At 40.4% G+C, this 14530-nt stretch overlaps 1 protein-coding gene across 5 annotated transcripts in view; it reads right to left on the reverse strand.

The window, feature by feature from the left end:
- NRAP (nebulin related anchoring protein) overlaps positions 1–8245 on the reverse strand; it is a 51358-nt gene extending 43113 nt beyond the window's left edge. For all 5 annotated transcript variants that reach the window (XM_059821411.1, XM_059821409.1, XM_059821410.1 and 2 more), the window contains exons 1-8: positions 7998–8245; positions 7637–7731; positions 6846–6933; positions 3667–3771; positions 3018–3122; positions 2248–2355; positions 1275–1379; positions 550–657 (exon numbers count right to left, since the gene is read on the reverse strand). In XM_059821411.1, the coding sequence (XP_059677394.1) occupies positions 550–657; positions 1275–1379; positions 2248–2355; positions 3018–3122; positions 3667–3771; positions 6846–6933; positions 7637–7731; positions 7998–8069 (786 nt within the window). In that variant the 5' untranslated portion in view covers positions 8070–8245. The remainder of the gene's footprint in view (positions 1–549; positions 658–1274; positions 1380–2247; positions 2356–3017; positions 3123–3666; positions 3772–6845; positions 6934–7636; positions 7732–7997) is intronic.
- Between the last annotated feature and the right edge of the window lie 6285 nt (positions 8246–14530).

Here is a 14530-nt window from a genome sequence, read left to right on the forward strand (position 1 = left end):
ATATAATTGCTATTGAAGAAGCTGCTTTCATAAAAGCCTCATCCTGCAACAGCACAAAGGAATGAATAGAAGAATGAACTGTAAGGACCCACTGGGAGCATGGAAAGTCATGGCAAAGCAGGGCTCTGCAAACACAGCCCTCCCCTGATACAAGGTCACCCAGAAATATTGTGGCTGTGTATATCAGAGCTGTACTTCAGTCCCTCTAACTCATACTGGGTTGGGCAGAATAAAATCAAAGGCCTCCAGCTGCCTCCTTATTGTCTTCCTTCTCAGTTGTATGAAGCAGGAGGCTGGGTAAAGGGGACGCTTTTGCCCACAAAAATCCACAGTGTAGATTCACAAATAAAACACCTAATTTTCTCTTTGTGCATTAAACTCAACTTTGTCTCTGCAAAAGACAATCACTTGAAAATCTGTGTATGAAGTGCACTGCTAACATAACTCTAAAATGCCCACAGAATTTCTGCAGGTAAACATTTTAATCCAAAATTTGTGTGAGAATTAATTCTTTTCTTGCCAAAAAGAGACTTTGGTTTGGACACTTACATCACTGGCTAATTCATTCGCTCTCTTGGCTATTTGATAAGCTGGAGTCATCATAGCAGGAAAGCTGCCTTTCCCTTTCCGTTCTTCAAAGTCTTCTGTGTATTTCAACTGTAAAAAGTCAAGACAATCCAGGAGCAATTAGATTAAATGTATCTTACTTACACACATAATCAGTTCTTAAAGTTGCAAAGTCAGGTGTTCAATGGCTGTCATGTGCCAAAAGGAAGACGAACCATGAAGTCTGAATCTACCTCCTCTGTGTGTATGCTTTATAATGTAGCTTTTAACCACGTGATGATGTATCTTCTGCAGGACCTCTGTTTCTCATTCAGGGTATAGGATGGATCACAGCTGTTTGAAGAAAATACTAAAGTTGTCTGCACAATGCCGGCTCTATTAATATTAGAGTCAGGTAGCTTCTTTCTTTATTTTGCATGGCAGCCAGTTGCTGTATATAGAACAGACTAGTTCTCTGCCTTCAGTTGTGACAGCCAGCTGGTTCCTAAAATAGTCTAGAACTGAATATAGTCTTTATTACTGGAAGTGTTATATCCTTAATGGCAAAATGTATCAAAAATATTTTAAGGTAATACACATTTCAACAGTCTGCCTTTCAAATACTGATTTTTTACTGTTCTTTATGTTCATATTTTTAAGTGATTTATAAATGTCCTAAGAGCCACTTGCAGAGTCAAAAACAGGTCAACCTATTTTGTTTCACTTACATCACTTGAAAGCTGTCCTCCAACCTTTGCATGAAGTATATCTGGAGTGTCCACAACAGAGGTGAACTTTGAGAGTCTCTCTTCATGTCCCCGCTTGTATTCTACCTGAGGGAGAAAACAATTAAAATACATATTACAAACAATAAGCAGTAAATACGCATTTTCTTCTAGAAGGCTTCAAGACAAAATGAGCAACAGCAGTCATGACACTCCTCACTGTACAGTCAAGCTATCAGTATATTTAAGGCCCGATTTCCTTAAAGTGAAAGCCAGATGCAGACAGAAATGGACCCAGATAATCAAATTTTCAAATTACACTAGATTTATGTGAGCCATACATTTGATTAAAATATTATGAGAATAGTCATTAATGGCCCAAAACACTAAGATCATACTGCAACGACAACGCAGACAGTGTTTGCAGAAAACAATTCAATACTTTAAAATCATTTCTACAGGATTTACTTTTACTTGGCCGTTTTCAGTTGAATTGTTATTTTTATAAATAAGCAATTTTCTGTGCATATATTTAAAGTAGCTTGTATATTAATTAAATGCAATATTACAGTATTTTTATTCAATATTACAGTATTTAACTTCAAATAATAAAAAAGCTAAAAAGTCAGATGTAAATAAATAGATTAATGAAGCCATAAAGTGAAAATAAAGGTAATGAATTAAATAAACATTTTATAGTGAGTCACAATCTCTTTCAGGTTCTGATGAATTACAGCAAAAGTTGCTACATCTTTCAGGAAATATCTACATTGCCATTTATCCTATATGATTGGTCCTCTTAAGCCAAGTAGTTTGTTAACCCTGTTTTCTGCATCATGTTAAAGTTTTCTCACTTTGTAGAATTAACAGTACAACAAATATTCATCATAGAACCTAATGTCTACAGTGAATGGCCTAAACCCAGGATTCTCCAAATTCAGAAGTCTAACATACAATTAAAAAACCTGCAACTTACATTACTGCTTAGTTGGGTGGCTCTCTTAGCAACCTGATAACCTGGAGTGATCATAGCAGGAAAGCTGCCTTTGCCTCTCCGCGGCTCATATTCTTCTGTATATTGAAACTAGAAAATGAACATTTTTTGTTGTTACAGAAGAACCCACTGTAGTTTAATGTGATTCCTCTTGTAATGCCTGCTTCCTAAAGGCATGTATCACTTTATTTAAAAGTAAACAAATTAAAGAGCTTATACCTTATAAGTTTGTTAGGTAGAAATATTTCCTACATACAACGGAAAACATTCCCCATTCATAGCAATTATCCACTGTTAATTGGCTATGTTGACTGAGTCACTAACCCATTCTATGGGCATAGACAATCAGTCACAATTCAAAAATGGTTTTCATCAGTCATGGAAATACAGTCAATGAAAGCTCTACTCTATGGAAAATAAGACACGTTTTCATCATGAGTTCTGCTCTACTGAAGGAAACACCACAGCCTGCTAGATCAGGATATAATCAAGGTCACCTCAGATAACGTTGGTCAGTAGTTGAAGTGCTTTTCAATTACATAAATATATAAATGTATGATTTCCAGGATGGGCAATAGCATTGTTATGTGACTTTAATCACTTTCATGGTTAAATATTGTTATTGACAGAAGTAAACATGTCAGTCTCTCCTTTGGTAACATCTTACCAAAGACTGGCTTTGATGGACTGGTAAGTCTTCAGAATATGACAGCCCATGAAAATAAAGCTATTCCAAACATCAGTCCACTTACATCACTCAGAGTCTTCTGTGCCTGTGTTACCCTGACCACCTCAGGGTCTGGGATGGTTCCCGAGTACCATGATTTTCCCTCCTCATAGGCAGCATAGTAAGCATTCTGAAAAAAAAAAAATTAAATAACTGCCAATCTTTGTTTTAATACACAAAGAGCTGATTTGACAGGAAAAAAGGAAACACAAACAATGCTGTGGAAGTGAAATTTACTGTCTGCAGATGTACAGCACAAGGCCTACACTCCACATACCTTCAGAATACCATGGCAGAGCTTGTATAACAAGAACTGACATCAAGATGTCAGGATCTAGGATCCTGGAGTGAGACTCAAATAATTCCCCCTGGGAATCAGACCACTTGTTGTGAAGCCTCAATGTCAGTAGAAAGAAGACACATTGAGTATGGCTGTACATGCAGCAGTCCAAACAGTTAGCTGTATAGATACATTCTTCCTTCCTCATTTTCTGATTCTTGCACCCTAAGCTATAATCAAGCTATGCTGCCTTGAAAAGTTTAGCCAAATGAGAAGAAATGGCTTTCTTCAGCATTGAAATGCTGTGAGTAAAACCCTAACAATCAGGACTGCCAAGGCCAATCCTTGGTTTTCTGCATGCTAGTGGCTTGGAGACTTGAAGGATATTTCTTACCTGGGTGGCCAGTTGTTGGGCTTTATAGGCAGCTTCAATTTCTGTGGATCTTACATCCCATTGAAAGACTGATTTGAATTGTTCACCCTCTTCTTGATATTTTACCTAAAAAAAAATGTACTTGGTATTAGTAGTTTGTTCATACAGACTAACACATCCCCCTCTTAGGAGAAGAACAAGAAGGGAGACAAACAAGGTGAGCACAATCTCTTAGTCCACAGTGATATGGAGTCTGCATGAACTGCAGCAACAAAAGGAGATGAATGCAAGGCAAAACAACAAAAAGAGTGCAATTCCCACCATAACAAATCCACTTCAGTGCCTGCTAGTTTTAAACGAGTGTAAAGGAAGACTACTTCCAAAACCACCTCTGTCCCTACTAGGTGACCTTTCTTCTTCTTGTCTCTCACACGCTGACACCATCAGACAGGCGTATGTTAGGGAAATTGGATCAGGGAATTAGTATGTAGGCTTTTGCTGTGTTAGCTTTCAGCTATATCAGTCTCTTCATCCGCCTCACTGCAAAAATCATCAATACCAACACAAGAGAAGCAGAGGAGCAATGTGACTGCACAGAACTAATTCTCTGGGTGGCAGCATCAACACGACTCGGTTTAAGATGATTTACTCTAGTCATAATGTTTACCTGTGTCTGTGCGTTAGATCTCCAATTGCTACAAACCAGCCCAGTTTTCAGTGCCAACTAATAATTTTGCCCTGAAGACACATTTATATATGATATGAATGCAGAAACCAAGGGACTATGACAAGCACACCTGATTCATCAAATCTCCACAGCCCACAAGAAAATACCAACCACCTTCTGAGAGCCTGCAAAACTCTCCATCCTTTCCTCCTTCTCCCTTTTTAGACCAACACCACTTACAACCTGCTTATGTACGAAAAGGCCACATAGCCTGTAGCTCTGTGTCATATAAAGACTACATAAGTACTTGCTCCATGCCACCCAATCTTGGAAAAGGAGTCTCCATGAAAGAGAAGATTGGGTTTAGCCCTAAGGTCAAAACTCTACTCTCTAATCCACACCCAGATTCCACCAAAGTTTTTTTTGCTGTTATTGGAGCTGCACATCTGTAAAGGAGCAGCATATTAAACCTGAAATCTGGCATGAAGTTGTGAAAGAATAATTTTGTCTTTCGGTAATACTTTTTGGGGAACTAATCTATGAAGATTGAAATACCCAAGAATTTTTAAGCAGAACACATCAATACAGCATTAGATGAAAGAACTATTACCTGGTGATAATATTTTACTCTCCTATTTCCCTGCACAGTGGCCATGAAGTATCATGACTGTGTAAATGTAAATGAATACTTTATTTAGTCCCAGGTCATCATTTTCCTACTGTTTATTTTATCATGACAGCACACAGAAATACTACAGCTCTCTTAGACAACTCACTTTACAGATGCAAAAAACAACAGTCCCTGTCCTGAAGAGTGCAAAATCTAAGCTGGCTGGACAGAAAAATCACTGAGCATGTGTACCATTATCCCCCTTTTATAAATTAAGTACAGAGGTACAGAGAGATGAATAGAAATTCTGTGTCGAGGGAGGGAGCTTAATTTTTATCTCTGCATTCGAATCAATGTCTCAACATAAGACTTATGTGAGAACATTATGTTAGGATTGAAGAAACGTTACATTTTTTGCATAAGAAATAATCTTACCTAAAAAACACCAACAAACTACAGTAGCAATCGAAATGTTTTCTCAAGTTAACATTATTTCATACATTTACCCATGAAATATTTCTACAGAAGTACTCCCTTTAAGTAAGTACTGCAGAATCAGCTTCTTTACTAGCCTTAGCAATTTTCTTTCTGGAGCAGAACCTCATTATGTGATTGAAAAGGACAGAAGGTGCTTTAGGTGTAAAAAACAAGGGAAAGCAATCTTTGAGCTATAATCTGTCTGGCGTGTATATTCACATGCACTGGAAGTATCAGAGTCTCATATCACTACCTAAAAACAGAAATAGAACCTGCAGTAATCCCAAACTCATTCCTGACCAGATCCGTCATACGCAGTTTAAAGTAAGTGTGCTAGTCACTGCTGAAATAGTTACTGCAAATCCTGATGCATAAGAATACTGTGCAAGAATGATAAAGAAAAGATAGGTGTCTGATAAAGGCTATTAAATGTACATCAACTTTGTACAGCTAATACAGAACGTCAGAATGAATGTAGTATGCTATAATCTAAGAAATACAACTTCTTTCTTTTATTTTAATGATAGCTAATCACATTGAAACACATTGGGTTGCTTAGTGTAGTCATGCAATGACTAGTACTATTTTAGAGTATGAAAACACATGACATTCAAGAAAATAGTATTTCACATGGAAGTGAGATAGTTATCAATTATTGGCTGTTTCTGTGTTACTCATTCCATTAAACTCTTAGAAATGCAAGTTTGAAACAAATGTATCTGGAGGAAAACAATGCAAGACAGAAAAGAATGGCATTTGAAAAGAAGACTTTGAGCATCCCTAGAGGTTTGCCGGGGTACAGCAGTCTTTTAGAGGATAGATGCAGTTAAAAGGGCATAGAAAGCTAGTCCATCCTTCACGTTTTAGCAAAACATTTTCAGCAAAAGCATGCAAAGCTCCCTGGACTTTGTGTTTTCTCACAAAAGGGAAATATCATCTCAGGTTTGTCAGAAATACTTGACAAAGTATTTATGAGGACTTTTGCCTACATCCTACTTAGACAGAATTTATTCTTTTGTTTTGTGCCCTTTAGTATCAGTCACAGAAGAGCTCATAAAGCAAGTAGGTCATTCTTGTTTCAAATGGCTGTGTAAAACCCCCTGATTTAGTTACTAAATTTACATAGCTTGGGTAGTATCTCGTGCAGTTTATGCAAAAAGTGCTTCCATGTAGATTATCAGATATGGCAGGTGAGAAACTGCTATCCATTTTTCTTTCTGAAAGTAGGAGTAAATTCAGATCTAACCTTTCTTTCTTACGAATGAATGCATTTTTAAAATTATGATTCAAACCCAGGCTGAGATCTTACTGCTCTAAAAGAACACAGGAGGGTAAGTAAAGAACACATATCGATATTACGTAAAGAATACATCTCTAAAACAAGACACAAATATGATATCAAAATGCAAAACAAAGCTAAATACATTTGGCCCTCAAGCTTCTTACCTCACTTACCACTTCCGACAGTTTCTTTGCATTTATATTTATTGGTGTCTCAAATACACTTGTGAACGCATTGTTTTTTGGATTATGTCTAAAAATGGAAAGTGTAAAAGGATATTAAGAATGTACCAGAGAGCCCACCAGAAAGGTTCTTTCTGAGTACTCAAAAACACAATACCAGCCTCCACCCCTCTATACATAACTTTCCCCCCACTCATACACAGATCTCAGATTACATTCAAGTTATTATTGTATGGAGTATGTGCCTAGAGCAAAATTAATTTTAATGATAGTCATATCAATGCTGTGTTTCTAATAACAAAAGAGAATAATAGAATAAAAAACAACTGTCATCTCTCCTTTTTCTGCTGACAAATTTGACAGGAATTGATCATTATAAAATAAAAACGTCCTAGAACAAACCAACTCCAGAATCTGCATTTTATACACTTTCCTGATGATTAGCTCAACCTTGTTAACTCTTAACCACTGATTTGGAAAGCACTGAATTTTATGGTTGGGTTTATTTTCTTTCCACAATACTGAAATGGAACTTAATTTGGTATCTTTTAACACACTGGACAAATGAAGAAGCTTTATATACAGTAACAGGAGTTTCCCATGATTTGTGATTCATGTAAATCCAAAGATATGCAAGAAGACACTAACAATACGTAGTTTAACATCATACATGGGACCAGGCTGAGTCCAAACAGTAATCTTCCATTACATTAAAATGACTTGGCATTTTAAACCTTTGCTTTAAAAAAAAAAAGAAAAGGAAACACACTTACGCTTGACAGTAAGGCTTTTTCTCATGGCTAACAAAGTTGTTTACTGTTAACATCATCTTGCATACTTCACAGTGAAAACAGGCTTTATGCCATGTCTGGAAATACCACAAAACAGAAACCAAACAGACATGATTTGTATTTAATTATTATTCGGTTGAGTTTTAAATCTCAGTATTGATACTTAACACGCATTTCATGAATTTGAAGAATTCTTTTTCAAATATATGCCTATTATTAACTCATTACAGTTCTGAACCCAGTTATGAGTAAAGAATTTTTGGAACCAAGAGATTTGCACTGTGTTAAAAGTGCCAATCTATACATTTATTATAGTCCAAAATAGTAAAGAAAGACAACTGACCTGATCTATGCAGTTAATCTTCTCAGCAGGGTAAACCCCATAGCCACATCTAGCACACGGCTGCACATTCATCTTGAAATCCACAGAGTGAAAAGTATATAGGTTTATACAAAAGGTTCAAAGAGTATGAAAGTGACTTTTTGGCCTGTGCAAAGCACACTCTAGACACTCCAGTCAAGGCCTTTTGCTGTGGTCAATGGCTCCCATTAAAGCTCTGAATTGAAGTCTGTTGCTCCGTCTGCTGACCTTCTGTTTCAAAGTCAGCTGCAGGCTGGCTTTTAAAGCTGCCAGTTAGTAAGAGTGGTTATTTTGGCAACTGTGTCAGTGTGTAAGGGAGGGTAGCAATATCTTTCTCTAAATAGAAGAATGAACTCACAGAAACGAATCATGTCCATGTGAACGTTAGTGTCTGATCATTTAGTATTTCAGTTTTGCTGTAAAGCCAGTTATCATAAGCCCAGGATGAAAAGTATATACAGCAGCAGCAGGAATTTATCACAGTCTCTCTTCACTCTGATATACAGCAAGTGACCTCATGGGGGACTACTCTGTGTTTAGGAACAGCCTCATATTAGAAGGAGGTATCACGATTGACACAGGCCAGAGATGGGTTTGGAGCTTCATGGCCCTTCGTTGGCTCTAGAAGAGGTACATTGCCATTGTCCCAGCCAAGTCATTATTTTTTTCCCTTGGTGACAGCTCAGTTTCACCTTGTATGTTATGGGCAGCAGAGCAGAGCACACTCATTTCTCATGTCTTTCTGTTTCATCAACTTATCATTCCATCTCCAGGTGCAGGAGGACGCACAGTGAAATGGGCAGAGCCTCTTATGTCAAAGAGTTCTAAACATGATGGGTACAAATCCAAACATCTGTCTTCTACAGGAAAAACTTCAGAAAGGAACCATTTACTTTTTAATAGAATGAACAAAGCAGCTATTTAACTGCGTTCACAAAGAGTAGGCTGGCATAGATAACAATATAAAAATTCCTTGGTCAAATAACGATAAGGAATTGTTATGCCTGGTCTTAGCATTCAAGCAAGTTATTAGGGTTGTGAAGACTACTCTGAACAAAAGAAGCTATTAAATTCTACCGGCTACAAATGGTCAGGATTTAAGATTTACATCTCACCTAATCATAATACCTCCAGCTGCAGGGCTCCATAACCCTGGGACACAGCTAAGAGTTATCTCAAGCCAAGTAAAAGTCTACTTAGTTGTCCATGCATCTGCATCACTTCCCGTGCCTGCAGCAGTCCTGGGATATTGCTAAGCACTTTTCTGTAAATTACAAACAATTCAATCAAAATAATTTCTGGCTAAACCTTCTGGGTATGCTTAGAGAGCCTCCTATTCATCTCTCTATGGACATACGCAGTTCCGCTTAACTTATTATTACTACGTTTACTGAATGCTGACAACATACTGGCACAACGTACTGTCAGCAACTGGTGTGCTGAAAATAGAGCCTCTAATCTGAAGAGCAATGGGTATGGCACAAAGTCCTGAAAACACTTGAACCCTTTCAAAGTAAGTAATTAATATCAGTATATAAAGAGACATATTTTCATTTTAAAAAAATGTTCATAGAACATAACTTCCTGTATTAAAATAACTGTTGAGTTACCTCATGTTATTCTTTTTGGGATCAGAAGCGATTTTATGTTGACCAAGTTACATCACAATAATATTTACCACGCTCACACCTGTGAAACAAAATAATTTGGAAGTCTTCCAGTTCCCTTCTCACACAGCTTTTCATCTTGTCCCAGATTGCCATTCTGTTTATGAAAGTGACCTATATTAGGGTCACAGTGGCCAGGCTGTCCCCTCCTTATTTAGCACTGGGCACATTACCAGCTGCTGCATCTTTGTGTTCATCTACTCCAAAAGTAGATATTCTGTATATTTTCTGGATAGTCCTAGTTGTCTTCATGCTATCTGAATCCATACCAGAGTTCTTGTCTCACACTTTGGCAAGAAAAAAGATGCATAACCTGCTCCTGTCCCAGCACAGACAATACATTGCTTAAGACACTCCTGAAATGAGTTCTGGGAGGTGCTGAAAGCAGGACACCCCTGTATCACACAAAAACATAAAGACTTGGCAACTACAGAACAAATCATTCATCCAGGAGTCACCTGAACACCGATGATCTGGACAGGACTCCAGCCTGGAGCATCAGTGTTTACAGCCCACTGTGCAACTTATGCACTGTGCAACCAGAGAGCATACTAGAGGTCCCTGAGAAGAATGAGACCACGTGTTCCTTCCAAGAGGCCTGTCAGACAGCTAGAAGCCTTTTATTTCACAGATAAAACTTACTTCATGTCAAGATATACAAAGCCTGTTTGTTTCTTTTTACAGTGACACGTATTATCAGTTTGGCTGGAAGTCAGTAAATACATGTTCCAAGTTATCCTGCTTCTCCCAAGTTACAGCATGTTCAAGAAGAGAGACACAGTAAGCAACAATGCCCGATACAGCTAATGTCTTTCCCAGCCACGCTACTTCCCTCACATCCATTGTGCACTAGTTCTGCTGGAGTATATTGAAGATTTCTCCATTTCCGAGCACCTCAAAACTGTCCTGTTGCATGGTCTGTTCTTCAACACTCTGGATTAAAACTGAGTTGCTAACAGAAAAGAGTTCATTGAAAAACAAGCATTGTATGGTCTCATTACAAAGTATGCACTGCATTTTGATCATGTAAGGAATTAAATCACAAAACCAGTGCAAGTTTGTTATCTTGACAAATCTTAGCAAGATATTTTCTCTCAGTTAAAAGCTCATTGTGGCTTTTTTCCTCCTTTAGTAAGGCCTCATAAAGGCTCTTTGATATCAATGAAAATCTTAAAAGGCTTTACTTAACAGTAGAACCTTAATCAATGTGGTTTAAAAGTACTGCAGTTACGTGTAAAGAACAAGGAGTCAGTACCTTGAAAGTGCAAATTAGTAGGAAGAAACATTGTTACCTCTCCAACCTCCTTAAATTCATTGAATTAACTGCATAGAAAACTTGGAGCATGCCTGCATCCTGAATCTGAATCTAAAAACCACACATTAGTTAGACAAAGTAACCTCCTAACAGATATTCAAGTCAGGGCCGCCTTCTCTGTCACTCCTGAATAGGGGCTGTGCCCTTCCAGCCACATGAATAGTGGGAAGCCAGACACCATGAATTATGGCAACCCTATCTTTCCTCTGCTTGCAAAAAAAAGGGTGCTGTTTCACCACTCAAACTGGGGGTGTTACCCACTGTTAAAAGCTGCCTGCAAAAGCTCAAATACTAGCCCAGCCTCATCATAACCTTCTCTGAACCATGTGGTTAATTAGTTAGCTGGGCTCAGGGCCTTTCGTCTCATATAGTCTCTCTATGCTAATCAAATTTAGCATAGTAGCAAATCCAGCTTGCAAAAACATCAAAAGAAAGCTAGAAAAGATTTATCAACACCAGGATCTCCCAAGACTTGAAGAAAAACCTCTAAGGGACTGTCTTCCAAACTTGCATAGTAGCTTTTTACATTTTTTCTGGTTTGGAAACCAACAACTGCCTACATTTCATGACTAAAAGGATTTGTGCTTACATTTTCCCTTTGTTGCCAGCGTCGGGAAAACTTGAGAGTGTGAGGAGTTTGTAAATGCTTCTAATAGAGCAAGAGAAAGTGAGAGAGGGAGTAGAGAGAAATGGAAAAAAGAACCAACAGGCCAAGAAGGCATCACCATTACAGAGCAGAGAAAGAACTGGTGAGGACGTACTACAATTTAAGCTGAAAGCTTGAAGAAATGCGTGCAAAGCATGCACAGCACAGCCCACGTGCATACAATGAGACCTCCAGTGTCCAAATATTCCTACTTATCATGTATCATAACCTAAAAATGACCCAAGTTTAAAACTTGTAAAACATGGCATGTGCAACAGATCATCCCTGCCTGATTGCAGAGAAATCCCACCAAAATACATACACCAAGCTGACTGAGATTCTACTGAATTTCATAAAGTTGTGGTGTTCCAAATCACACCACACAGCCCCCATATTCCCCGCAGCATACCAAAACCGTCCATCCTTTCTTGCAAAATATACAAAATGCTAGTAACTGTCATTTAGGAGGGAACACCTCCTGAGTTGCTCAAATCCTCCATCCTGAAAGTATCCCCACACCTGCCTCCCAGGTCTCAGCAAAGCCCCATCCTTGTTTTCACAGATGTTGTGACACAGAACACAGAACACAGTTATTATTCCAGACAGGTATTATTTAGTTGCCTCAAGCCTTCTAGTTTGTACCTGCCATCTACCTTTCAATTTCCCAAAGGCATGCTCCATTGTCATCCTGCAGCTGCTTACATGATAGTTAAATACTTATTTTCTGCAATGCAAATATCCAGCCAAAGGCTTCATTGTTAATGTTTTTAGGGAGTAGAGTGAGTCTCCAGGGATAAGAAAAGGAATGCTGACGCTATAGGTATCACATTGCTGGCTCTTCGCCCTGCCCAGTAATGCATACGGCCAGCTGTGCAATATTATACATGACAAATTTTTCCCTTCCTGACCCTTCCCCAGGTAGCAATCACTCCATGCCCTGAAGCAAGATACTTCCTTCTATTTCTACGATCTTTTTAATTTCTCCCTTACTCATTACTGAAAACAAGCAAGATTTTCTGAAAAATGTAGCACCTTATACTGCATTAAAACTGGTTAATCTAACATGTAGTTAAGAAAGGTATTGCACCACACTGAGGAATCAACCTTTCTCTTTGTGAATGCCAGCAACCAACATGAAAAGAAAATAGAAACAGGGGTTTCATCAACAGTTTGAATCAGAAATTCCCCTTACACAATACATAGAAGACTAAACTCTCTAAAATTGGCAAGCAGTACCAGGTACAAGACCACTTTTTCAATAGCAATACAATGACTTTTAGAAAAAAGCCGTTTCTAGGTCTGCTAATTCTGCTGTGAGGGCCAGGTGGCAATGGATAAACATTTTCGTCAAGATGTAGAAGGTCACAGCTGGCAAATGGCTTCTGGATTTCCTAGGTAACCCCCATACTTATCATCAGGAGACCCCGTTTGGATGTTCTGAAGTTCAGGTGCCACCGCCAGTCATTGCTGGTGATGGCACAGTCTCCCTCATCTCCTCCTCTCCATGCATTTACTTGAAGATCTATGCATTTCCAGTGTCTCTGTTGTCCATAATGATCCATTATGGATTTGGAAGTGGTGCTGTCTTCTTGAATAGAAGCAGCTAACAGATGGCAGAAAGGAACTATGGGATTCTGTTAGTTTGATTTTCAGGAGAAAACTTTGTCTACGTATCCAACCAGGAGCTACAGGCATAATCCCACGAAGCAGAGACCAGCCCCAGCAGCAGCATGCAGACACACGGCAAGAGCCACCACGACGTTCAGATGCTCCTCCATCATATCGAAGCAGTGACCTGTCGTGAAGCAAAAGGCTGTTTGTTACCATGCCTGTGTTTTGTGCCAATTATGAGGCAGTTACACTGAAAAATGTTGCTTTGATGTAAATCTCTTCAGGTAGTGAATGTTAAACACCACACACTGCTGGGTAGGTGTATGATTTTGCAGGATTGGAGCCCGCATCCAGGAGTAATTAGCAAGACTGTGCCAATCTTCAGTCCATGTGCTGGACTGCTGGGCCTGATGCAACAGCTACACAGTAGGATATCGTAATTAGCAGAGATGCGACACACTGAATAATTGGAAAGATAAGGAAATGCCCCTGAAGTTTATATGAAGGAAAAAATTTCCTTAGATCTAGACAATCTCGTGTCACCAGGAAACTTAATGCTCTTATTTCACAGGGGTGTGACAGAGCACAGCTATAAAAAAGCGGGTATTTCCTTTCTGCTGTGATGGAGCCGTCATTACCAGAGAAGCGAAGAAGGCCCGGGGGCAGCGCCCGAGCAGCTCTGCCAGGGGAGCCGGCTGGGGAGCGGGGCGGGAGGGCCCCTAGCTGCCCCCAGCCCCAGACAACCCCGCACCCGCCCCACCGCCGCCGCGCTGGGCGAAGGCAGAGGCCGACGCCCCACCGCCCCGGCGGAGGGGCACGCACTCCTCCCGTAGCGGGCGGAAGGCGCGGCCCCGCCGGGTCAGGCCCGGGCCAGCGGAGCCCGCCCCGCCCCGCTGCCGGCCGGTGCGGATCCACCCCGCCGCTGCCGCTTTCGCTTTCGTTTCTGCCTCGCCGGAGCCCAGCGCCAAGGCAAGCCCCGGCCCCTTCCCAGCCCCCTGCCCCTCCGCGTCCCGCCGGCCGCCCTCCCTGCTCGTCTCAGGGAGCCCGCTCCGCTCCCCTGCGCCCCCGACCGCCGCCTTCCCGCCTCCCGCCTTCCCTCAGCTCAGCCGGCCGCCGCCTTCCCGCGCCTTCCCCTCAGCTCAGCCGGCGCTGCCTTCCCGCTCCTCCCCCTCGCCTGTCCCCTCTGTCCCCAGCCTGTCCCCTCTGGCTGGCAGCCCCGGGCCCGGGCCGCTGCTCGCTACTCTTACCTGACGCCCAGGGGCAGAGGGGTGGAAGG

Source organism: Gavia stellata, chromosome 9 (assembly GCF_030936135.1).
Source record: "Gavia stellata isolate bGavSte3 chromosome 9, bGavSte3.hap2, whole genome shotgun sequence".
Lineage (NCBI taxonomy): Eukaryota > Metazoa > Chordata > Aves > Gaviiformes > Gaviidae > Gavia > Gavia stellata.